Below are 25,225 nucleotides of genomic sequence, written 5' to 3'. Positions count from 1 at the left end.
ATTTCAGGGCCTGGGTGGATTGCCAGGGTATCAGCTTGGGAGAAAATGGTGATGGTGCAATATGAAAGGAGAGCAGTAGCCTCTTTGGGATGCTGGGCTATGCCATGGGACCAGATGAGAAAGGGGGAGAGGGCAGGTATTGGTCCAGAGTCAACGGCTTCTGCTCTTTGCTGTTGGTTCTGGTTGCATCCCTCTTGCAGGATTCAGACTGTTGAGGAGGCCAGCTTGAAAGCAACAATGATTCAGGGGGGCTGTGTGCAGGTTCCCAAGGGGGAGCTTTGCCTGTGGGGAAGCATAGGGCTTCCCACCAGCCAGCATGCCTGAGACTGGGAAGACATCCACACAGAGCATGGAGAGAGGGGGCGGGAGGGCAGGCGGATGCCACGGCAGATGGGTGATCTGCCAGCGGAGCGTGCTGGTGCTTGACTGCTAAATGAGGACAGCACCTTTTTTTTCTGAAAGCCCTTGTATTGTATGAATCTGTTTCAGCTGCAGGCAGGAAGACGGTAAATGCAAAGCAGGAGCGACAGCAGGGAGATTATTGGGGGGTCACCGAAGGCGAAGCGAGTTGAGTGGAGAGGCAGACGAGAGGCCACTTCGGAGGAGGGAGAGGAATACAGAACAGGAGGGGGAAGGTGGCTTTTTCTCCCTAGCCCATGATGGGCTTGCAACACCCATATGCAAGGGAGGCAGCCGCTTGGCGCTTCCCAAAGCTGCACATTCAAAGCCTTAGACCAGCCCAGGTGGGCCCCTTGAGGAAGGTGATGGAGGTGACGGTTCACCCCAAACTGTGTAATTCTGGCTGCTTTGCAGGTGATCCAGAGCCACAGATCAGAGGGCAGCCAATGTGGTGCCCTCCAGACGTTATTAGAACGCAACTCCCCCCATCATTGGACATGGTGGCAGGGGCTAATGGGAGTTGGAGTCTTCAAGGTGGCACATGGGCTACCCCTGCCCTAGACAACAAGCTTCAAATGGTGCAGGGAGGGCACCGATTCACATCCCAAACAACAGTGTGCACCATGCAGATCATCATGTGACTTGGTACATGAGGAGAGCAAAGAGCTGGGCTTTAAAGAGTCCTGCTGGTTCAGACCAACGGCCCATTTGCAACCTGCTTCCTAGCTTCACCAACCAGATTCTGGGAAGCAGAGCAAGATGATGATTCTCTATTGTTTCAATGCTAATGTTTCTTATTTGCGGGTACGCTGCTTCTGACCCTGGAGCTTCTGTACCGTCATTCCAGCTATCAGCCTCTGGCAAATCACTCCTCCTGTATTCATTTGGGTCATCCTCTGTAAAGCCATCTCAGCTCGCAGCCAGTGCTGCATCATGTGGCAGTGAGTTCTGTAAGCTACCTGCGCCTTTGGTGAAGAATCGCTTTGTTTTGTCAGTCCCAACCTGCTGCCCATCAGATTCATGGGATGACCCTGAGTTCTAGTGTTGTGAGTCTTCTTTTATTGCTATTGATTCTTTTCTTACTGACGAGAATTTTAGAAACCTCCATCCTGTCTTCCCTTCCTCATCTTTTTTGGCTAAACGTAAAAATCTCAAATAACTTTCCTTGTCCTTTACTGCACTTTCTCTACCTTTATGATATTTCATACAGAAACTGGCTGGGGACCAGTTTACTTGCAGTATTGCTTTACCCCACAGATACCCACTCAACCGCTTTAATCTGCAGATTTGGCACTGTTGCAAGTGCCACATAATATCTGTTCCGCAGTTGTAATAAATCGATCGTTTAACGTGGCAGCTCCCTGCTTGTTAGGACACCCCATATTCATCTCACGGAGCTACAGTTCCCAGAACTCCCTGGAAAAAGGGATTGATTGTTACACCAGCCTGAGAATTTTAGCTCTGGGGGGAGAATAGACGGTCACCTGGTAACTATCAGCCCCCTTCGAAAACTACAGTTCCAAGAATTCGCCAGGAGAAAGCCAGAACTGTTTAAAGTCGTATCACAGGCACTGTGTGGTGTGAACATGACCCGAGCTTCCTGCACCACCCTCAGATTCTGAAATTGGACTCACTTCTGTGCCTTGTGTCTGCCCTGCTCAGGCTGATGACCCTGGACATTAATGCCAGTTGCTGTTTGATGTTGTGGTCAGTTTGCCAGCTGGCTCCTTTCCTAGCAGACTCCTAAATCAGCAGGTCCTCTGAGTTGGCAGAACAGTCCCAGAGGCATGTGGCCTCCCTAGTCCCTGCCAGGCAGGGCGGTTCCAGAGTCAGGCCAGGGACTCTGAGAAAAGCAGATAAAGCACAATGGCAGCATTAGTATGGAGGCAACAGGTGCCTGTGCATTATGTGGTGATGCAGGCAGTGCCGCCACCTCCCCATATCTCCTGGGACATAACAATGGCTTTCGCCAAATGGAATAAAAGTGCATGGCAGCACTAGCAACTCAAGATGCTGATCTTTGAACAGATCAGATCCTTGGTCTGTTTAAGCCAGTTTTGTCCACTATAACTCCCAAAGTCTCAGGAAGAGGCATTTCTTTTGGGGGGTGCACAAAATGCACATTCAACATGCCATCTGCAAGAGGGAGGAGCAGCAGACATGGGGGGAAGCTCAAATTTTGTAGAAGTGCGGAGGGGAGGGGAAGTGTAAGAGGAGAAAAACCTCCAAAGGGCCCAGTGAGGACTGAGCATGCTCAGTTGGTGAATGTCGACTGATTGCTAGGGCTTAGGGAATTGGAAATCAATGAAGTGGGGAAAGGAGTAACCTGGAAGAGGGTATGGCTGGCTGACTGGCTGCCTGGCTGGCGGGAACTAAACAGGAGCACACTATGCTGCAATGTTTTGTTGCAGGCCCCTGTTGTATCACTTTAAATCCAAGCACTGAAAACAAGCCCAAAGGCTACACTCCTTGACTGACTGAGGTACAACAAGCCTCAGAATGGAACTGGGTCAACCCCATCACCGCAATCAGCACAAAGAGGTCAACTGTAAATTGGTTTTCTCTGATTGTGTTCCATTGCAATTGGGGTCAGCCTTTCCACCTGGTCTTTGGTACGGCCTGTGTAAAATCAGTTGGAGGGTTGTGGGCATCATATTCTGAACAAGGCCATCCCAAACAAGTTTTCTTAAATTATCTCCCCCTGCCCACCTTGCCTTATCATATACTTATCGGCATGGCCCTAGCTCGTTAAATGATTGCAACTGGACCGTTTGTGGTGCTGTAGTTTATTTCTTAAAACTATATCATGCCTTTCCTTCCTTGGGAGAGACCAGAGTGGCAAACACATCAAAATAAATTTCTAAAAACAGTTTAAAACATTCTGAAAACTTCTTTGTAACTGATTTAGGGAAGGCCCATCCCATTTTGCCACCTGAAGTAAAATGGGATTGTTGCCTCCTGCCCCCAACCCCCATGGCCCACCACGACTTCAACCACTGGGCAGGCATTCTGCAAAATATTGCCATTCCACTTCTCTACCCAGGGGCAGGGAAGCCGAGCAGCAACATTTTGTTTGGCAATATATGAACTCAGCATGAGAGGAAGCAATCAGTGGGCTCTTCTCTTTGTGCTACTCCACATCTTCCAGAGAGAGGGAGAGAGTTGTAGGGATGGCTGATCATACACAAAGTTCACTGAGGACTGGAAACAGTGTGGTAGTAATGCTAAGGAAGGGACGCCCTTCACTTTCCCAAAAATGAATACTGCAGTGCCACCTCATTTAAATTTATTTAGTCCAAGAATGTGTGAATGCACACCTGTCCCTTTGGGTGATGGTTGTGCAGAGCTGAAAACTTGTTTAGGTTTGGAGGTTGGAGGTGGGGACAAAATAGGGAGGGGAAGTGGTAGAGAGAGGGGAACCTGGAAAGAGTATCAGGGGAAGAAGAATAAGTGGGATGGAGGGAGAAAAGAGAGGGAGCTTCCATGGTAGAAATGAGCAATGATCTACAGTAATCTTAAAACTCTGATCAGGGGGAAGAAAATTATAATGAACAGAGGGGTTCTGGAATTCTGAGCCCATGGGATAGGTGGCATTCTTCTTTAAGACTGGGGAAGAAATTTGCTCAGGGAACCCAAACTCAGCTGTCCTTTGACATCTGTCCTTCTCCCTATATTGTGATATAGTTTTCCATTTTAAAAAAATGCATACAGAAAAAAATGTAGCTTATGGAAAAGAATGTACGAAAATGCTGTACATTGGAGAAAATTGCTTTAGAAAAATGTGTATGATACACTAGTGTGGAACTGTGTATATTAGAGTGAAATGCACACAGAAATGGAGACAGATTTTCCACAGAAATACTGCTTAAAAAATATAAATCACAAACTTGTGCAGAAGTGGACATAACTAATTTTAAGATTAGGAGAACAGGAAACAGAGAGGGACCGAAACTGACATTTTTGTCCAATGTTTATGTTCTTCCAGAATCAGGGTGGTTGCAGGGACTAGTTGCAAATTTCCATTGCATCCAATTCTAATTTGTCATTCCAGACCCTGCCCCCCAGCCAGACCCTGCCCCCGAACACTCTCATTCTGATTAGAGAAAGAATGGATGATGAATCTGGTTCTCTTGCAGAGACAGGTCCTTGCAAGTCAGTCCTCAGACCCTGGGCATGCTCAGCGATATATTTTCCTTCCGAGCTGCTTCAGGGTGGCAGGTTATTATGGTCTGTCCTTCTCTATCCCCCCCCCCCCCCGTGCTCTTCCCCCAGGGGGTACTCAAAGGTACTCTTTTTGTTGTTAAAAAGCGTGGCACTTACTGTAGCAACTTCATGGTGAGTACCAGCGCCTATTTTTCTAGAAAAAAAGTGTTGCCCCCTCCCATACAATTTTTTCCTCCTCTTGAGGCTCCTAGTGCTGATGTCAATGGGTGATGTCTTTTTATCTACTTGTATGTTGAAGATCTGCAGGTAGCCAGAAGAGAAAGCAGCTGAAGATGTGAGTGTTTTGTAGTCTCACAGAGCCAAACTAAATGTAATCCTGGCAAGAGCTGTGTGCCCAGGCTGGATTGCTGTTGAATCTCTAAGTGGAGATTTAAAGGACAGTAAAGGTGGTGGGAGCTACAGACCTTTTCCCACCACCACCTTTTATTTAAAAGAAGCAGCACAATCCAAAGTGGACCCAGGAAACACCTGCAGTCCAGCCATCGAGAGCCTCTTACTTGCCAAATTCAGAGTTGACCACAGCCCTATGTAGACGTCCTGGCAGAAAACGGCTGCTGTGCACATTACCTGTCACAAGCAGGGTTTCCAAACTCTGGTGCTTTTCTTCTGGTTCACCACAGTGGTGCCTTAAAAACATCTTCTTGATGTGAGGAAAACTCAACAGGTACAGTTTTGGACCACTGCTGCACATATACGTGGGGGAAATCTTCCCCTGTTGAATTTCTTCCTCTCAGGGACTAAGAAATATATGGCGATGGGGAAGATGGGAAGATGGACAGGAGCGTGCTATTTAATCTCTCATCAGCAAAGGCTTCCGAGTGTCTGCCATGTTAACAGAGAGCCAAGTCCGGGATATGGTACTCTGAGGCAGTCAGAGGCAATTACTCAGGAAATCAGCCCTTGTAACAACAGGCTCTAAAGTGCTTGTTATGGAGCCATAAACCTCTTTGAGTGGCTTCCCCACAGCTGGTAAATGGCTGTGAACCATTTCAGAAGGGGTGGGAGGTGCCTTGGAATGAAGCACCTTTTGCATAATATCTGTGACAAGGCAGTGCTTCATGTGGAGGGAAAAAGCTGAGAGATCATTATTGGGGGTTTGGGGGCGTAATAATGGGGAGGTTCATTAAGAGACTCCCCACCCCAATCTGAAGACTTGGCTGTATCAACAATGCTGCTTCAACTGTTAATTTCCCAGTCCTTAAAGTTGGAGAGGAAGCGCGTCCTCTGCTAACAGTCCCTCCCTTTGTATGTTAAAAATAATAATAAAATCCACCTGGTCAAGGACAAATTCAGGATGCTGCCATGTTTTCATGGCTTTAGAATGGCGTGTTTGATGTCACGGGTGTCCAAAGAGAGACAATACAGGGAAGGCTGGTCTTGGATCTGGGATTCCTGGGGGCCCAGGTCTTTGAGTATATTCCACACCACAGGTTTACACTGGTTCAAGAGTCCTCCCATCTGTCCAAAGGGGTTCTGGGAGCTGTAGTTCTTCTCTGTAGGGGGTCCACCTGTCCTTTGAAGGCCAGCAAGCGCCTTTAGGGTTTTCAAAAGTGCTGTGTGTGACAGCTGCTAAAATGGCTGCTGCGATGGAATGTGTGGCTTGACACAAAATGGCTGCCACATCTGAAAGAGCAGAATGAGAGACAGGTCCTTTTTGCAGGCACCCTAGAGGATACTGTTGGGCACATTGGTGCCCATGAGCAGCCCCCGGTATAGATATAAGGTGGGGCACTTAAAGGTGATCTCCCTCCCCACTTGAAATCTGGCAGAGGACATCTGCTATACAAGGCTGTAGCTAGGTGATCTTGTGCCCCTGGCAGAACCGTCCAGACTGGGCCCCCTAGCAGCAGACAAATTAACTCTTCTTTCCGCCTCTCCTCCCCCTCCCCCACCCCCGGCAAGGCCCTGAGGGTGAAAATGGTGCCCTAGCAGCAGTGGAACCATGCTGGAAGCAGCCTGGAGCCTCCTGCAGCACTGGGACACCAGTTTCAGGAAAAGCACCGACTTCGATTTTGTGCCCCCCTCTCGCCTGCACCCCTGGCGGCGACCCCTTTGCCACCCCCTAGATATGGCCCTGCTACTATACGGTTCTCCTGATGGTGGTCTTGAACCATAGCAGCTGACTCTGAAGGGTTGTTGTTGCAGGGAAGACACCGGTAAAGACGTCAAATTGAAACACACTATACAATTGTTAATGTGGAGTAGGCAAGCATTCAGGTCCTCAATGCGATGTACGATGCCGTTTTTTTTTTTTACTGTTCATTTTAAACCTTTTTTTATCTCTTCCCCACTGTCATTCTTTATTTTCTGCCTCACTTTGTCTTCCTGCCCCACACATGACCCACCCCATACCTCTCTTTCTTCCTTCCTTCCTGTTTCTTTCTTGGCACGATCCCATTGGTTGTGTGTTTTCATCCATGTGCATTTGTGTGCGTGCATCTTTCTCTCTCTCTCTCCTCCACACCTCTCTGCCTTCGTGTCTCTTCCTCACACAACACACTTTCCTCCGATGTCGTCACCTTGTTCCCTTCCTGTCCTCCACTGCCGCCACCACCCTCTTCCACGTCTCCATGCCTCACTGCTCTCTCGTCTCCAGAACTCTGGCAACAGCAAGGACTCCGACGTCCAATACGCAGAGTTGGACACCTCCGCTCTGGCGACGTCACCCAGCCCCAGGACTTCGATCCATGCTGGCGGAGACCTTGTCGAGTACGCAACCATCCAGGCTAACTTATGCTAGCGCATGACACTGTAGGCCTTTCCCCCCTCAGATTCTGGCCTCAAGGTACACAAAAGCAAAGCACCGTTTTTTTCAGTCCTTCCTCTCTCGGTTGATTTCTGGCTTCATGTCTGTCTCTTTCCTCCTCCTCCCCCCCTTTTTTTGTGGAATGGCTTCCCCACTCCCCTTTGCATCCTATCTTTCCCCCTCCCCTCTTTCTCCTTGCCATGGACCTGCATGCTCCTTTCCTTGCAATGGATGGTTTCCCCCTTTGGTGTTGCCTGTTCAAAGAGAACAAGAGCTGAACCCAGCTTTTTGCCTTGCGCTTTGTGCATGTAGCTCGTGGCGGCATGGCCTGCCTCCCTCTTTTGCTTTGTACAGCAGAGGGGAGGGGAGGACAGGAGGGTGGGCAGGAGCTTTGCTCTGGAGACAGGGCTTCTGTATTCTTTGGGGGGAGAGTGAGAGGAGGGTTTTGAAGTTTTCTAAGTGGATGGGTGAGGCAGAGAAGAAAGTACTTGGCTCACCACTTGAAATTGGTCTGGTGATTGCCTAGGGTGAGGTTGATTGTGAGATGGGGAGGAAAGGAGTACTTGTGTTGGGGGAGGTCACATGAGAGTTTAGAGCCAAGAGCATTCACCCACCCTCTGTCCTCAGCCAGTTCTGCCAGCTGTGGGATCTGAACAGAGCAAGAGGATACTCAAGGGAGATGGGTGAGAAGGAATCCAGCAAAGAGCTGCATTGAGAGAGGTTAGAGAGGCTTCTGAAGTTCAGGATTCCAGGTTGTACAGTTATCTAAGGTGGTTGGAAAGTCAAGAAGTTGCAAAACCAAACTCAAAGAAGAAAGGTGTGTGCAGATAAAAGCCACCACTTCTTCAGGGTCTGTCCTAACAGGCCAACCCAAGAGCGCACAGCAAGAGATTCTGGAGAGGCTCACAGTGTTGAGAAGTGGGATTTAGCTGGCCAACTCAGTGCCAATTGCCATGGCCAATGGTTGGGATGATGAAAGTTGATGTCCAACAGCATCTGAAGGACCACAGTTTAGCATCCCATGGCTTAGAAACTTTGAAGAATGGGCAACAGAGTATCAAGAAAGCCCTGCAGAGTCTCCATGGACCAAGTCTCCACCACCCAAAGCCTTTCCATCTAGAAAGAGCCAATTACTCCACCAAAGGGCACAAAAGGTGGAGCATTAATCTGACTAAATCTGTGGTGGTTGCAGAAGACCAGTGCTGAGGCAACTTGTTCCAGCCTGCAATCATATGCAGGGTTGTTGTCCATGGTCCTGAAACTGTTGTGGTTGAACTCTGAGCCAGTGCCCTGAGTCCTGTCCAGGGTGCTGGCTCTGCTCCATCACAAAGTCCACTGAGTCCACTTCCATCATTTGGACCACTGCCTTGTCATTGTGAAAGAAACTGCTATGGGTATGCACATGGTGTCCAGGCAGAGAATATCTTTCCCTTGTTGAATTTTTGTCAGCCAGGCACCTGTTAAGGACACAGGAATCCTGTCAAGAGAGGGGGGGGAGTTGCAAAGCCTGGTGCCACTTATGTGTAAAACCTAGTGAAATTTGGTGATGGAGGGCAGGGAGATAAGACTAAAGGAGTGTGGAGGATTCAGATCTCTTCACTCACTCAAGTACCCATCTTGAAATATAAAATGTATCCTACTTCTTATATCTGAATTGGACAGACACAAGGCTGCTGTCAGACCCTGGCATGCTAGGGCAGTAGCCAGGGCTCCAGCAACTCATCAGGGCCTGCTGCCAATGTCTGCAGTGAATGTCCTATAAGATATCTCTTTTTCTGCACTGGCACACTTGGCTGGGTCTAGCTGCCATGTTAACTTTTCAGAACACCATAGAATAGCAGGCCATTGGGGGTAATGGGGGGGTCAAAATGGTGGCTAGACAAAGCTATCTGGTGCATCTCAGACCACTGCTGCTCACCTCCGAGTAAGCATGGCCTACCAATGGGCAGTTGGACCAGGCTCCCTAAAACCTGGAGCCAGACCTAGACAGATGTGCAAATCACCAAACAGTACACATCACCTCTAATTTAGCCCAAAGGTGTTCAGCTTTGCATTGTAACAATGAGGGAAGCCTAAGATGAAATACTGCAAGACAGGCCGAGGCTCAGAAAATCAGCCCCTGTAACAAAAGGCACAGAAGTGTTTGTTTTGGGGGCTGTAATTTATTTATTTTTGCATTGGCTCTCCGCAGCTGTGCACTTTGCATCAATGCTGTGATTGACCAGTATTTGCCAGATATGGGGGCACAAGTTTGCAACAGAGTATAGTTGCAAATGGCAAGTCATGCTGAATGAGGTTGAGAGCAAAGACACCGAAGCAGAGGGCGAGTAAGTAAGATGGGGTTTGAAAGCACTGGATGATGGGCATTGTGATACATGGTCAGCAGCTTCTCTGTGATCTGGGGGGTGCAGAGGGTACAGCTCTTTGCACACTGCTTATTGATTCCCCTGAAGGCAGGTGCAGCTGCTGCCCTGGAAGAGATTAGGAGAAAATAATAATTCTTCTTTGAATTAGCTTACAAATGCTGTCAGATCTTGCAAAGATCATTGCAAGGGCTTGGGGGATTTTCAGGCCTTGTGATGATTGACAGGTACATGGCACCACCCACCTGTCAAATTTCACCTGGGGGAGGGGAGGTAACAAGCTGAGCCACCGGATAGATCACACACACACACACACACACACACACACACACACACACACAATTTAAATGCAAACTTATCTTATTTGCATGTCCCGAAACAGTACACTGGTGGAAATGCAGCTATGTTTTGAAATCCACACTTTGAATTTGACAACGCACTTCTCCAACCCCCAAATGTGTACAAAACTGCATATAATAGGGAATAGTGTGCATGAAAGTGCATATATTGGCAAAAAATATTCATACAGAAATGCAGCATATTAGTGGAAATGTATGCATTAGGAGGTGTCCACTAAAATGCTGGTGAATCTTTGTGAGTTTCTTTTTAAAAAGAACAGAAAAAGAAAATCTCAAAATGGTTAGCAAATGTGGCAAACTGAATTTAGACTGGGGGGAAACGAGAGACTGAAACTGACCAGTCCCTCAGTCCCTCATGTGCCAATCTCTTTGGTTCATTGCTGCTCATAAAGGTCTGCTGTCAGTCTGGGGGCAGGACTTTGATATTGACCAAGATGCCTTTTATCCCTGCTCCATGGCCACATCAGCCTGGGAAACTGCATGAGAGACCTCTTTCCTGCATTAAGTCTGGCAAACGTTTGTTTGCCAGGCAACTTAAGATGAAGGCTTTGGGGAGGCTGCTTCCAGGTGTTTTCTTGAAGGGTTGGATATATGTTGGGAAAATAGGAGCATTTGGGGTTAAAGGACCCTCTGTGAACAAGGCCAGAAAGGCGGGAGTGGATGTGGGGTGTCAATAGAGCTGGGTGGGCCTCCCTCTGCTCTTGCTGCTCCCTTTGTCTCCCTGCCATGCCATTAGCCCTGTAGAGCCTTCTGTGATTGCTGTAGAGAAAGCAACAGCAGTAGGTAAGGAACGCACTAGTTCTAGCTTAGTCAAAGAGCAGCAAAAGTAACCTCTCTGTTTTACGGTGTCTCACTCGTGTCCTGCGTTCAGAATGAGGATCAAGGTCTTCGTAGATGTAACAAGCGAGAGTGGACAGTAAGTTTTCTTCTCTTTTGCCCTTTCCTGATGGATTTGGGGGATTGGGGGGGGGGGAGCTCCTAAGACAGCCTTCCCCAAGATGGCACCTCTGAATGTTGTTGGACTACAACTCTTGTCCTCTCTGACCATTGGCCGTGGGCTACTTGGAATTGTAATCTAACAAACTCTGAAGAGCACCGAATTGGGAAATGCTGATGTTGTAGGGTTTGGCAAATACCTAGATGGTTATATCCTAAGAAGAGCCTTGGTAGACCCATCAAAGGCCCATCTGGCCTTGCATCCTGCTTCATAACAGCGGGCTGATAGATGCCTCTGGGATATTCACACCCAGAACATGAAGGCAATGGCCTGAGGAAGTAGCATTTAGTTCAGTGGCAAACTATCTCCAACGATGGAAGGGTTGTCTTCAGCTAGCTTCTTCATTTCAGAGTGGATCAGTTGCAATGAATGGACCTACATTGGCCATGTCTAATAATGTCAATGGGTTAACTTTGAATATGACTAACCCTGGGTATAATCGGAAGGTTCCATTGAGTTGTCATAGCCAACAGCTTAGATGCCTTTGCAGGAAGTAGCTGCTATATATATGTGATAAATAAGCAAACAGCTGCCGATATATCCATCACTCTTGAACATGGCCAATCCCATTTTAAAGCCATCTAACCCAGAAGCCAACCCACATCTAGTGGAAGTGAGTTCTGCTAATTATGCATTCAAGAGCTTTTCCTGTTACCTGTGCTGGATGAAAGCCACTGTCCAAGGGCTTGCACCAAGCTCTCTTTTTCTCAGTCCAAAGGGGGACATAGCCTATTGTCTGCCCTTTGAAATGTCCCAAATTATGTCCATCTCAGGGCTTCTCCAAATTTACCTTTCCTCCACTCTTTCCAGGCATGGCTCACACTTTAAAGCTCCATGTCTGAGAACCCCTTTTTTCTGTTTCAGAGCTTTCCACACAAAACCCTGCTCTTTAAAGCTGAATCAGAGCAAATGGCAGTCTGCAGAAAACCCGAATTGCCATGTGCTTCAATTGAGCCCTAAACAGGGGGTTTTCATGGGGAAAGCTCTGGTGGAAAATATAAATAGTGCTTGGACACAAAGCTTTAAAGCGCAGGCCTATGCCTGGTAAGTGTGGATAAGCCCTAAGGCACTGTGGCGAAAATAAAATGGCAGTCACCAAATACAATGGCATTCTCTGCTGGTGGCTGCCATTTCCACTCTGCAGTGCCTTGAATTCACCCAGTACCTGAGACACTGTGGTGCAAAGGAAATGGATGGTTGGTGGGACTGGCAGGGAGCCCAAATAGGAGGTGACAGGCAGAGCTAACCAATTCTAGATTTAACCCATCCTCCTCCTCTCTGCTGAGTTATACAGGGCAACACTCAGACTGAGGAAGAGGAAGCTGGCAGACAATTTCACCTCCTGGATTTCATGCCTATTTCCGTAATGTGAAAAAATATATAGGGGTCTTAGCAGACTACAATGAGTCAACAGTGAGGTGCAGCAGCAGAAAAAAACTAATGCAATTATAGACTGTATCAACAGAGGTATAGTGCCCAGATCAGTGGAAGGAATACTGCCTCTCTATTCTGTCTTGGTCAGACCCCACCTGGATTACTGTATCCATTTATGGGCACCACAACTTAAGAAGGGTACAGTGGTCCCTCTGGATGCGAACAGGATCCATTCCGGAGCCCTGTTCGCATCCTGAAGTGAACGCAACCCACGCCTGCATGTCTGCACGTGCATGGGTTGTGATTCGCCACTTCTGCGTATGCACATGATGTCATTTTGACCGTCTGCACATGCGCAAGTGGCGAAACCCGGAAGTAATGCACTCCGTTACTTCCGGGTTGCCGCACTGTGCAACCTGAAAATACTTATCCCGAAGCTACTTCAACCCGAGGTATGACTGTATTAACAAGCTGAGCGGGTGCTAAGGAGGGAGATCAAGATGGTGAAGAGTCTGGAAACCAAGCCTTATGTGGAATGGTTGAGGGAGTTAAGTATGTTTAGCCTGGAAACTAGAAGAGAAAAGAGGTGATACAAAAATCATCTTCAAATATCTGAAGGGCTGTCACATGGATGATGGAGCAGGCTTGTTTTTTCTTCAGCTCCAGAAGGTAGGACACAAACCAAGGGATTGAAAATACCATTTCTGTGGGAAGATTCAGTGAGATTTGTGCAGCAGATCTTCCCCCTAGATTAGCGGTTCTCAACCTGTGGGTCCCCAGACTACAACTCTCATCATCCCTGAGCTCTGGCCTTGCTAGCTAGGGGTGATGGGAGTTGTAGTTCAAAAACATCTGGGGACCCAGATGAGAAAGGCTGCCCTAGGTGATGCCACACTTTAATGAGTTGGGGGGGGGGAACTCTTTGGATTTTCAACTTCAGAGACAGCCCCCCAAAAAACAGCTCTTATTTTTTGTTCCCAAATGACACCCCCTCCCAATTATATATCAATAACTACAGCAACAGTCTTGAGATGGTTTTCCTCTCCCCTCTCATCACTTACCCTCCCCCCATTCTTGGCATTTCTCCCTCTGAGCTGGGAATTTGTTCCTCGTGAAACAGATGAGATGAGCGTCCGTCTCCCCCCGCCCAATCCGCCTTGGGAGGTCTCATATTTTTTGTTTCTTTATTCCAGAGGTGGATGATTTTTATTGTCAGCGAAAGGATGGTAATCCTGCAAAATCCACAGTTGGGAGCCCTCCCAGTTCTTCTGAAGTAAGAACTAAAGCCAGTCATATGGCACTTTGAAAATGTAATCTCATTGCAGCGAAATTTCCCAGCTGAGACACATTTTGTATTAAAAAAAGAAAGGGGGAAAATTCTCTCAAGGCTTCTTTGAGGGCTTCTGGTGCCTCCTTTTTCCTTTGAACTTCCCATCTCTAACCACACAGGTTACAGAAACTCTAAAACACCCAAAGATGAATGCTCAGTTTGTTGAGGACTCATGGAAGATGAAATTGGAAGAAAATGGTATTTATTTCCGCGCTGTCCAAGAGCACCATAGAGCATGTATTAATTCCCTGCTAGGTGGCCACTAGCAATCCAATCCTGTGCCACTACCTGGGCTGCTGGGCTCTTGTACCTTTAATAATTTCATGAATAGCGGAAATGGAATTACAGAGTGGGAAAAACTTCCCCTGTTGAGTTTTGGCTTACTACACATTTGGAGGCATAGGAGCATGTGGGGAGGGAATCTTGGTTTCCCATGTAGCATTTCCTAACCCATCAAATGAAGACCTTTTAAACCAGAATCTGCCAGGCTGTTAAAAAAATGCCGGGATTTTGACATTCCATTTAAAATAATAATAGAAAAGAGATAATTTAGCCTTATGTAGGAATCGCTTTGGAGATAAAGGGCGGGAGGGTGAGGGTAAAGACACGGGGATGAAAAGAGACACTGGTGCCCATTAAATTTAATTAGCTCATTACCCTTAATTTAATATCAAATTTTTCTGAAGGTAAATGAGACTCAGGGAGATTCGGGGAGTGACTGGCAGGAGCGGCAAAGGGCACTGGCTGGCAGATGCCTGAGCTAAGACTGACTCTCCTTTGCTTGCTTCTCTACCTTCAGCTCCAGAGCATCTGCTTGGCATGCAGAAGGACAATCACTAGCATTTCCAGGTAGCACTAGGGATGTCCCCTACCTGGAACTCTGAAAAGCCACTGCCAGAGAGTGTGGACAATATTGAGCTAGGTGGGACAGTTGTCTGACCTGGTAATAATATGTTCTTACGTCTGGCTGTGCGTGGAGACACATGACCTCTGGAGGCAAATTTAAAAGCTTTAGAGGCTCCAAATCTTCCAATATTTTAAGCTGAAGGGCAGGAACTAGGAGATGGTCCTTTAAAGGTAAAGGTAAAGGGACCCATGACCATTAGCTCCAGTTGTGGCCAACTCTGGGGTTGCGGCACTCATCTCACTTTACTGGCCGAGGGAGCCGGCGTACAGCTTCCGGGTCATGTGGCCAGCATGACTAAGCTGCTTCTGGTGAACCAGAGCAGCGCACGGAAACGCCGTTTACCTTCCTGCCAGAGCAGTACCTATTTATCTACTTGCACTTTAATGTGTTTTTGAACTGCTAGGTTGGCAGGAGCAGGGACCGAGCAACGGGAGCTCACCGTCGCGGGGATTCGAACCGCCAACCTTCTGATCAGCAAGACTTGGCTCTGTGGTTTAACCCACAGCTCCACCCAGTCCTTTAGCCTCTCGTAAATCAACCTGAGCTTCTGTGAAGCATGCTCTCTTTGGTCTCTCTCTCTCTAAGCTCTGCAGTATCTGGGCCTGAAGGCTTCACTGCATACAAACCTTCATGGTGTGAGGCCGCAGATGGTGAGCTTGACATGAAAAAAATATCCTGTGTCTGGACAGGCAGCTTGCTCAGTACCCTGAGGCCACCCTGGAAGCACCATCAAATGCCAGGGGGCCCGGGGCTCATTTGCATATCAATATGTAATCACAATAACAGGCATGATCACCGTAGCTATTGAGGGGCTCGCCTGTGACCTGGGCAACCCTGCGCCTCCAACGGCAAATGGCTTCTTCCAGCCAGGACCTGATTTCTGGAATCGTAAGGAATCAAATTCACTTGACAAACTTCTGCTTAGTCAAGCACTCCATCCTCATGACCAATGGGAAATTATTTGTATCTTTAACTACCAAAATATAATATATATTTTTAAGAAGAACAGTATCTGAAATTATAACAGAACCATGGCATAAACAGAGCTGTCTCATATATAAACTGACGATATGCAGTGATCCCACAAGAGCTGGGGGGTGGGGGGCACAGAATTATATATTGCACTGTTGTCAACTTTCTACTCAAAGAAGCCCCACTGAAATAAAAGGCCATTACTACTCAAGAGCCATTAATTTCCAGTCCATCCACCTTGAGTAGAACTTAGTGGACTACAACCTATTGTGTGCAGAAATCAGCCTTCTGAGAAATCCAGCCTTTCCTTTAAAACAAAACCTTATCTTTTTGATACTTTCTTTATTAAAGAATGGGGAAGCTATGTATTTCAAAAATCATTGTAAACAACTAAATACATTAGCAGGACTAATTTAAAATAAAGCAGTTAAAAGGTGATCTTGGGGGAAAAGTAGATAGAACTTTTTTAAAAAAAGATGTTGAGGGGGAGGTACAGTGTAATTAAATGAATTTATTTTGCAACCAGGGAAGGAGAGGAGGGAAGTCGAAATGGGGGGTATAAATGTAAAGGATGACTATTGTTGTTAACTCGAAAAACTGAAAACAAATATAAAACAAAGCCTTTTGGCTGCAAATAGCTTGTAATGCCAGGGAAAGTAGTGCTGGCAAAATGTTTGCTAAAATCTTGGAAGCTGGCAGCAAGTGCTCAGGAGCGGGTAGGTCTTCAGGCTCCTGCCTAGTCCCTCCTCATGATTAATCAAATTGGAATACATTATGCAGAATAAATGATAATAAGGTGACATTCTGCAAAGTTGTCCAATTTGCATAATTGCAGTTTTCAGCATTCAGCTTTTCTTGTTGCATTAAAAATAAAATAAAAAACACCGCACACAGACTGACTCTTTTCATATTGCTTTCCTGGAGGGGATGACTCCATAAGAGGAGCACAAGGCATTCCTTCTCCACCCACTACCCTGCCTTTCCACTCACCAATTCCCCCCCCCCAGTGCTTAATTTACCCCCATTGCTCCAGTCAAGGTCTAGACTTCATTCATCCACCTTCACACATTCAGCCAAGAACAGGCAGTTCTCCAGAATGCGCTCCCTGCCTCATGAATCCATTTGACTTTGCAGTTCCATCAATAAATCATTAGTGACATTTTGTTTTCAATGTGTGTGGAGGGTGGTTTCCTCTCTCACCCTTCAAAAAAACCCCAAACCCAATCATTATGAAATATTTAGCATGGAAGTTGGCAGCAGGTGGGGTTGGCAGATCTCAAGTGGGCTTGCAAGGTGTTGTTTTGTGTTCTTCCTGAGCCTTCAGGCTTTTTCTCCCAAGCAAAGACAATCCAAAAAGACCTTGATGCCAAACAAAAGCCCTTGACAGGGTTTCTAAGCAGGTCAGAGAGAAGGAGGGAGGAAAGGAGTCGGAAAGTGGAATGCAGATCAAAGGGAAAGTGTTTAGAAAGGTGATAGGAAGCCAAGACAAGGCTCTCAAAGCTTTGCATGCAGAAGGTTCCAGGTTCAATCTGCAACAGCATCTCTAAGCAGGACTGGAAGAGAACCGTGCCTAAAATCCTGGAGAGCTGCTGCCAGTCAGTGTAGACAGTACTGAGCTAATTGGCCCCAAGGAACTTGGTAAAAGGCAATTTCCTGTTAAAGATCAACCCATGTCCTGAGGCAACCTTCTCCCCAAATTCTAGATTCAGGTAGGTAGCCGTGTTGGTCTGACGCAGTGGAAATAAAAAATTAAAAAATAGTCCAGTAGCACATTAGAGACCAACTAAATTTGTTCTGTTGTCTTTGTCCATGGAGCCTGGCGTGCTCTGGTCCATGGGGTCACGAAGAATCAGACACGACTAAACGGCTAAACAACAACAAGTTTGTTCTATGTATAAACTTTTGTGTGCAGATACCTGAAGAAGTGTGCATGCACACAAAAGCTTATACCCAGAACAAACTTAGTTGGTCTCTAAGGTGCTACTGGACTATTTTAATTTTTTATTTCTTCTCCCCAAAGATCACTTTGTTGGGACAGATCTCCTGTATTCAAAAGAATATTGTGCACAGCTCTCAGTCTTCTCCAGGCTAAACAGACCCAACTCCCTCAACATCCATAGCCATATGCAACACCCGCACAGCAGGAAGTTACTTAATACTTCCTGTGAGTCCCAGGCATTGTTGAGACATTTTGCCAGTTCTATCAACCATAAAGTTGATAAAAGATATATACCCACCTTGCAGGGTCAGCATCAAGGCTTGGCATAGTTAGGTAAATGTTGAGGGCTCTAATCCCAGAAACAGGCCTGCTGTCAAGAGCCCCCCTGGACCTGCTGTTCCACTTCACCATCACAATGTGTTTGTTTTCCCATCTCTGGTCCAGATCAGTAGAGGGAAGGAACAGGGTGGGAGACACCATCTCCAGCTTCCTCATTGGCTCTCTGCCATTGTGGATCTGTTGGTGGCAACTCTGTGAGGCTTGCCTTCTCCTGCAACCCCTTCCAAGCAGAGCTGCCACAGTGTCCCTGCTAGTTGGAGACATGTGGGTGTGAATGGGGAAACAATAGCATGAGCTACACAGGCTAGGAATCCTATGAACGTTCCATGTGCAGAAGGAGGCCGGGAACCCGGAAATGTAAGACTTTGCAGGCATGCTTCTTACTTCTGTTTTGTGAGGGGTGGTGCACCTTCTCCTGAACTTCACTCCCAAAGCCAAGGTGGAAACCTCCATTGCTGATAGCACTTAGAGAAATGTTGCTGCCTCCTCCTTTCCTACGCCTCCTGCTCTTTTCTCCTAATTCGTGTCGGTTTCATTTGCCTCGGTTGTGGGGAACGAAATAGCAATGAGGAGAGGGGCGAGCATGACATTTGCATGTGCCAAACAAGCATGTTCTGCTGATACAGATTTGCCTTGTCATTGTCTCCCGCTTACCCTAGATAGCAGCACTGTCTATTCAATGGATTCCGTCAAGTGTTTTCCAGCTTCGTAGCCAAACTCTGCTTAGTACATAGAAAAGGTGGAATTGTCTGCTAAATTATACATTTCTCTCACAGCCTAGTCTCCAAAGCACTTGATAGGTCTGGGGAGCAATTTACAAAGGTGGATAACAGAAGGGTTGATACAAATGAGAGGCTATATAAAAATTATCCATTTTCTGAGCTTACATTTGGAGCATGCCCTCATTTGGAAGGGAGTGAGTTCAGTGCCACTCACCTGCCATAGAGAGACAGCAAAATGGGATGAGCAACTGACATGGCAGATTTTTCTTTGATTTTTTTCCCCTGAGAATTGTTTTTCAGAGTTGGACTCTTTTTCTTCTTTTGTTCTCTGGATCACGGTGACTGAATCGGGAAACAGAAGTCTTTGAAATGGTTTAAGCGTGATAAACATTCAGGCCCCATCCACACTATGCATTTAAAGAAGTATCATACCAATTTAAACCACCATGGCTTCCCTCAAAGAATCCTGGGAGCTGTGGTTTGTTAGGGGTGCTGAGAGTTACTTGTAGAGTCCCTATTTCCCTCACAGAACCGCAATTCCCAGAGTTCCCTGGAAAGAGGGACTGGTGGTTAAACCACGCTGTAAACTGTAGTTCTGTGAGGGGAATAGGGGTCTACTAACAACTCTCAGCACCTTTACAGTCCCCAGGAGGAAGCCATGACTGTTTAAAGTGGCATCCTAGTGCTTCAATTATAGGGTGCATATGGGGTCTCAGTTGTGTGTCTGCACATGATGTTGGGATTGGTTGTCAACTTGACCACACAAGCACTGCACCTTTTGATTGCAGTTTTTTTGGTAGCGACTAGCTAACACAAGGACTATACGTGAGGTTGTCTCACACTGACTTTTTTCATTGGATCCATCCATCCTGCAACTCCTAAGTGGTAGATAGACTTGCAAAACACTGGAAAGCAAAGCTAAGGCTTTATCATGCAAAATGGGATGAGGAACAAATTCAGTTCAGCTAGGGTTGCCATACATCCGGACGTATCCGGAATACTGGAGTTGGCAGCGCTGTCCCTATTTTCATTGTTTGAAACATGGCAACCCTAGTTCAGCTCACAGTTCAAATGCATACTTATTTAATTTTCACTTACTGAAACAGTGTGCAAACCAAAACGCAGCCATCCTTCAAACTTTTCAGTTCTTCAAAATTATGCAGTGCAGTTTTCCAATGAAATGATGTGTGCAAACATACATAGATTTGGGGGAAGTGTGCATAGAAATGTATATATTAGTGAAAATAACATATAAAGATGTATCCTATTAGGGGAAATGGTTTGCAAAAGCACATATATCCTGAGTAATGTGCACAAAAAGGGCTTATGAATTTTCATGGGGCCTTAAAAATAAAATTTGTAAACTAGTGCTACAGAAAATTGAGCTTATGATAGGTAAAAGAAGGAACCAAGTGAAACGGAAACTGACAGATCTGTGCATCACAAAACTGGCAGATTTGCGTATCCATCATGGCAGTTTAGAAAGGAAGGGGTGGGAAATCTGGAAGTGGATTCTACATAGGATGATGTCAAAAACTGCTCTGCCATCTACCGATTTACTACTTTCCCCTCGAATTTATGACTGAAACTAATTTGTTTTCTGTGTATTTATTATTCCCTCAACGCATGGCCATCTGCTCAATTCGGGATGTTAAGATACCACTGCTAAATGCGTTCTGCAAAACCAAAGGACATTGAATGTGCATCCTAACACCCAGAGAACCATTCTGATATTTCTAGCATTCTCTGAGCTACCCAGAGTTGATTTGGGTTGTTCTTCCTACAATGGAAGGGTGGAAAATAGAAATGTTCCTACATTCTTTTAAACATGAAATAAACAAATTGACAAGGCATAACTGCCTGAGATATAAAGCAATGAGAAGGCTGCTCTTTATACTGACCTCGTACCCTCCAGCTATTTCAGACTGCAACTCCCATCTGCTGGGAACTATAGGTCCAAAACAGCTGGAAGGCACCAGGTTGGCAAAAGCTGCTTTATACCATCCTCATCTTATGCTGGGCAGAATAAGGCCACATTCACAGCATACATTTAAAGCGCTATGATGCCACTTTAAACAGCCATGGCTTCCCTCAATGAATCCTGGGAACTGTAGTATTTTAAGGGTGCTGAGGAGTTGCTAGGAAGCCCCTGTTTCGCTGCAGAGAGCTACAACTCCCAAAGTTCCATGTGAAGGAGGAACCACTCTGTGATTTGTAGCTTGGGAGTGGGGGGTGGCCTCCTGACTGCTCTCAGCCTTCATAACAAACTACAGATCCCAGAATTCTTTGGGGGAAACCATGCCTGATTAAAGCAGGATCATGGTGCTTTCAGTGTATGCTGTGAATGAAGCCTTGGTAATGCAATGGCTTGTGTGCCCTGTAAGGCATTACAATGATGTTTAAACTTGTTATTTTACGGTCTGTGGCTCTCCCCCCCCCCTTTCCCCACAGAACTTTGGAAAGCGTCACACAGAGATACCGGATGCGGGTGATTACCTAAGCTGCCGTTACTCACGTGAAGACCAGTACCTGGCAAGAATACCATATGTCTATAGTCCCTTGTCATATCTCCCAGAAGACGCCTACTCATCCCGCCATTCTGAGGCTTCCTTTTGCTGCCCACCTCCCGGTTCCAGGGCTCCATACATCTGTCCCAAAGAACAGTATGTTTAAAAAGAACCCCGCAGAAAAGCAATGAAGACAGGAGGGGCAAAAGAAATAATCTCCATGTGTTTCCAGCTATCACACATCAACTACGGCCTTTGAACCCACCCACTTCCACCCCCTCCAGCTATTGGGGATTGTGTCTGGGTTGTGTGTGTGTGTGTGTGTGTGTGTGTGATGTCTGTGTGTGAGTGCCGGTTTCTCCCCATCGCTACTATCCACCGTTTCTTATTTTTACTGTTTTTGTTGAAAAGTGTCAATGCATTTGTACTTTTCGTTGTTAGGTTAAGGCTGCGGTCTTAAACACAGTTGCAAGGGAGTGAACCTCACTGAACAGAGCGGGATGTACTTCTGAATCGACATGCATTGGATTGTGCTGTAACCTCTGCCTTGTTTGTTAAGGAACATCTTCGTCTTTCCCAACCCCATCTAATTTTGACCCCTTGGGGCTTCCGTTCCATGCAGGCTTGGTGTGTCCATGCATCAGTTCATTTGCCCTGCTGCCCTCTGCTGGATGGAATGTGCCTCTTGCTCAAATGTCCACCATCCGTTTTCCATTTACACAATTTTGCACTATGGTTAAACTTCCAAGTTAACTCTACACGTACCCCCTTGCTATAACACCTGTCCTGAAGGTTGGGACTCTTGTCTTCCTTCCAAATGCAACCGGTTGCACTCCGCAAAGAACCTTCCCACTTTAAGAGCCCTGTCTGCATCCTTCCCATTCATTCATGGGTCTTGTTCCCAGAAATGTAACAAAGCATGACATGAAAGCTTGAGGCAAAGGTCATTGCAAAGAAAACTCCAGTGAATAGCCATGTGAAAGAAATGGTCCCTGTCCCTTAGCCCTCCTGCGACCTGTTTATTTCCTTTTAACCCAAGGGGCAGTCAATTCAGAGGTTCCAGAAGGAAAATGCTGGTTGGTTTTGCAAAGTGGATTTAAAGAAACACGTTCCTTTAACCTGAGACCAAAAGGAAAAGCCTTGAATTAGGAAGGGGGGGAAATGCATCTATAACTTTTAAGTTTAGTTCAGGAATCAACAGCCTCCCAGTTTTGCTATGCACAAATTTGATTGGAACTCTCAAATCAACTCAGGCAGGTGGAGATGAATGATTTCAGGTAACCTCCTTGCTTTTAACAAAGGATGAAAGCCAATGCAGGATCAGACCTTTGACGTTTTTTCCATTTTCTTTCCCTTTTTTTCTCCTCTCTGTCTCAGTTTTGTACACAGCAACAACCCAAGTTTGGGACTGTACATTTGTATCTCTCTCAGATATATAGATATGCATAGTTATATTCAAAGTGTGGGTGGGCGTGAAACCACATGTGTATTTTCCTGCATCCTCCAAGTGTTATAGATAAGGACATTCATCTCCACCTCACCTCTTTGCTCACATGCAATAGGATGGTATGAAATCCTGTGACAGGGGGTGCTGAAGAAAGGATGATGGAGGAAACAAAGTCTTGGAGAAGAGTAGGTCGCAAGGAAAAAAGAAAAATCATGAAGCACCTGGGATAGTGCCGAAGAAAATAGAAATTGATGCATTTATGAAAACAGATGTGTCAATGGTTGGGATTATCTTCTCATCCTACTTATGGGGTGAGCTATGTGTGCCCTTCTGCCAGTGACCCACAAAGACATCAGGGCAAAGGGCACACCCACCCCTAAGTGATCATTTGCTCTTATGAGCCATATTTCTGCCCTTACGGTTTTAAGGGTCTCACAACTTAGAGGAGATCTGCCAGGGGAAACAGTGCAATGGAGGCTGTCACAACCTAGCTGAGTCAACATTTATTTTTGTACCTTTGGTTGAAGAAGGCTAACATTGCTTGATGCACTTTGGATCCCCGTGTTGTTTTCCATGCACTTTAGGTCCTCACTTTGGATTTCACTTCTCCCCTGTGCCCCCTCCCCCATCCTGATGTTTAGCTTTACCGCCCCCTTCCTTTGACACACAAGCTAAACTGTGTTCACACTACCTCAGCCATTTCCTGCAAGCTTAAAAACAAAACAATGGGAAGCCAATGGTGATGAGACCAAAAGCAAGATGGCGGCACCTCCTCTTGACTCCTTGACACCACCTGTTTCCAGTTTGGAGCCATTGCCTGGAGCTGTGATGTCATTTCCTGCCTAAGGCAAGAGGCGGGTGAGCCATCTGAGGAAATGTGAATATCGGGACAAATGGTGCTGTTGGCTTCCTCCTGCCCCCTCAAGACCCTCTGCAGAGCAAAGAAAAGGGAGTGATGCACTTCCTCACCCAAAGTTGGTGGTAATATTTATTGTTGTTAGTAAGGCCTACGTTGGCCATGGCGTGGAATGTTCCTTTTTTTGGGGGGGGGGTAATGAAAATATGTTAGCACTTTAAATATGTGGCCCAAAATTAAATCCCAGCTGAATTAAGTTGTTCGGGGTATTTTGTTTGGTGGTATGTGTCTGCCTTCATTCCTTTACTTGCTCTGAGACATAGACTAGGAGTGGGAGAACTTTTTCAACCCAAGGGCTACTTTCCCATCTGGGCAATTTTCCGTGGGCCACATGCCAGTGGTGGGTGGAGCCAGAGGCAAAAGTGGGTGGAGCAACCAATGAAAATCTTACTTTTGTACCAGCAGGCTAGTTTCTACACACACACACACACACACACACCTCTCTTTATCCTCTATCCAGACAAAGGAATAGGCATTACCACAGTTCCAAGGAAATAATGATAATAATAATAATAATAATATTTAAATCCTGCCCACCTGACTCATTTATCAGTCTGATGGGTTGCCAAACCTACCCCCTAATAAACCCTGAGGCACCTTTGGAGCCATTGGCTGGCCTGCTCTGATGTCACAGTGACACTGTGCTACTCTTGCAAGGGAGCAAAGAGCTGGTAAATAGGCTTTCACAGCCTCTGTGACATCAGTGGCTCCTTTGCCTGCCATTGACTTTGCTGCTACATCACTACAGGGAACCTGGCAAGCCTCATGCTGGACAGCTAACCACCTGGGTACCCATAACTCTGAATTCTGTCAATGGAAAACTCTTGAGTTAAATGAAGCAGAAATAGTAGGTGAGTTTATTCCACCAGATTTCAAACTACACTTTGGTGCAGATTGGCTGAGAGCTTGATCCATGGAAACAAGGATGGGAAGGGCTGTCACCATTTCAGGCTAATCCATGAGAATCCACGTGTGTTCACTAATGGCATGAGAGCCTCTGGGTTTTTTAATACAGGAAGAATAGACCTGGGAACCTTTGTGCAGAGAACGTTCATCAGCAGGGCAGAATCTGTGAACTGTCATCTTGCACAGAAGAAGCTTTAACAACTGAAGTGTTCTGAAGCACAGGGAATGATCCTTTACAAAACTGGCTGTTTGCAGTCTTTTAGTTTGCAAAGATCAATGCCAGGTCAACACCAAATCTCCCATCCTGTGCAAATTTTTGATTTTCTACAGTCACTTGGTGTTCAGTTGCTGGCTATCTTGACCTCTGATTCACAACACAGCATCACAAAGCTATTCAGGGGCTTTCAGATATTCTAGTAACAACAGCAGTAATTCTCTAACTTGGGTTTCAGACTCAGATTCCATGGAAGAGAAATTTAGGTGGAAAAGCAACCTCCTCTGGATTAGGCACAGGTGTGAGAGAGAAGGAAAATGGTGGCCAAGATCCCTTCGGAGCAGAGATGGAAGACCCATGTTCCCCCAGGTGTTGCTGGACTCCAGCTCCCATCAGCCCCAGTTATCAAGGCTAATGCTAAGGGATGATGGAACTTGTAGCTTGGCTTGATCTGGAGAACCAGGGCTTCCCCATGTCTGCTGTACAATGACGGATGGGGATAGGGAAAGTTCTGAAGTCACTCTCAGGCAGGTTGATAAAGCTGCTGTTTTATTCTTATGTTCT

The 25,225-nt window shown here is 46.4% G+C and overlaps 1 protein-coding gene across 5 annotated transcripts in view; it reads left to right on the top strand.

Annotated features, from left to right (window-relative positions):
• Positions 1 to 23,737, top strand: part of NECTIN1 (nectin cell adhesion molecule 1) — a 196,113-nt gene extending 172,376 nt beyond the window's left edge. For 2 of the 5 annotated variants that reach the window (XM_081843137.1, XM_081843134.1), the window contains one exon: positions 21,123 to 23,737. In XM_081843137.1, the coding sequence (XP_081699263.1) occupies positions 21,123 to 21,344 (222 nt within the window). In that variant the 3' untranslated portion in view covers positions 21,345 to 23,737. Of the gene's footprint in view, positions 1 to 7,219; positions 7,409 to 10,962; positions 11,008 to 21,122 lie in introns of all 5 variants that reach the window. The other 3 variants (XM_081843135.1, XM_081843138.1, XM_081843139.1) reach the window with 3 other exon arrangements.
• Positions 23,738 to 25,225: the final 1,488 nt, after the last annotated feature.

This window comes from Podarcis erhardii, assembly GCF_964252035.2.
Source record: "Podarcis erhardii genome assembly, chromosome: 16".
NCBI classification, from domain to species: Eukaryota; Metazoa; Chordata; class Lepidosauria; order Squamata; family Lacertidae; genus Podarcis; species Podarcis erhardii.
Note: the sequence above shows the minus strand (reverse complement) of the source record. Positions and strands in the feature narration are given on the sequence as shown.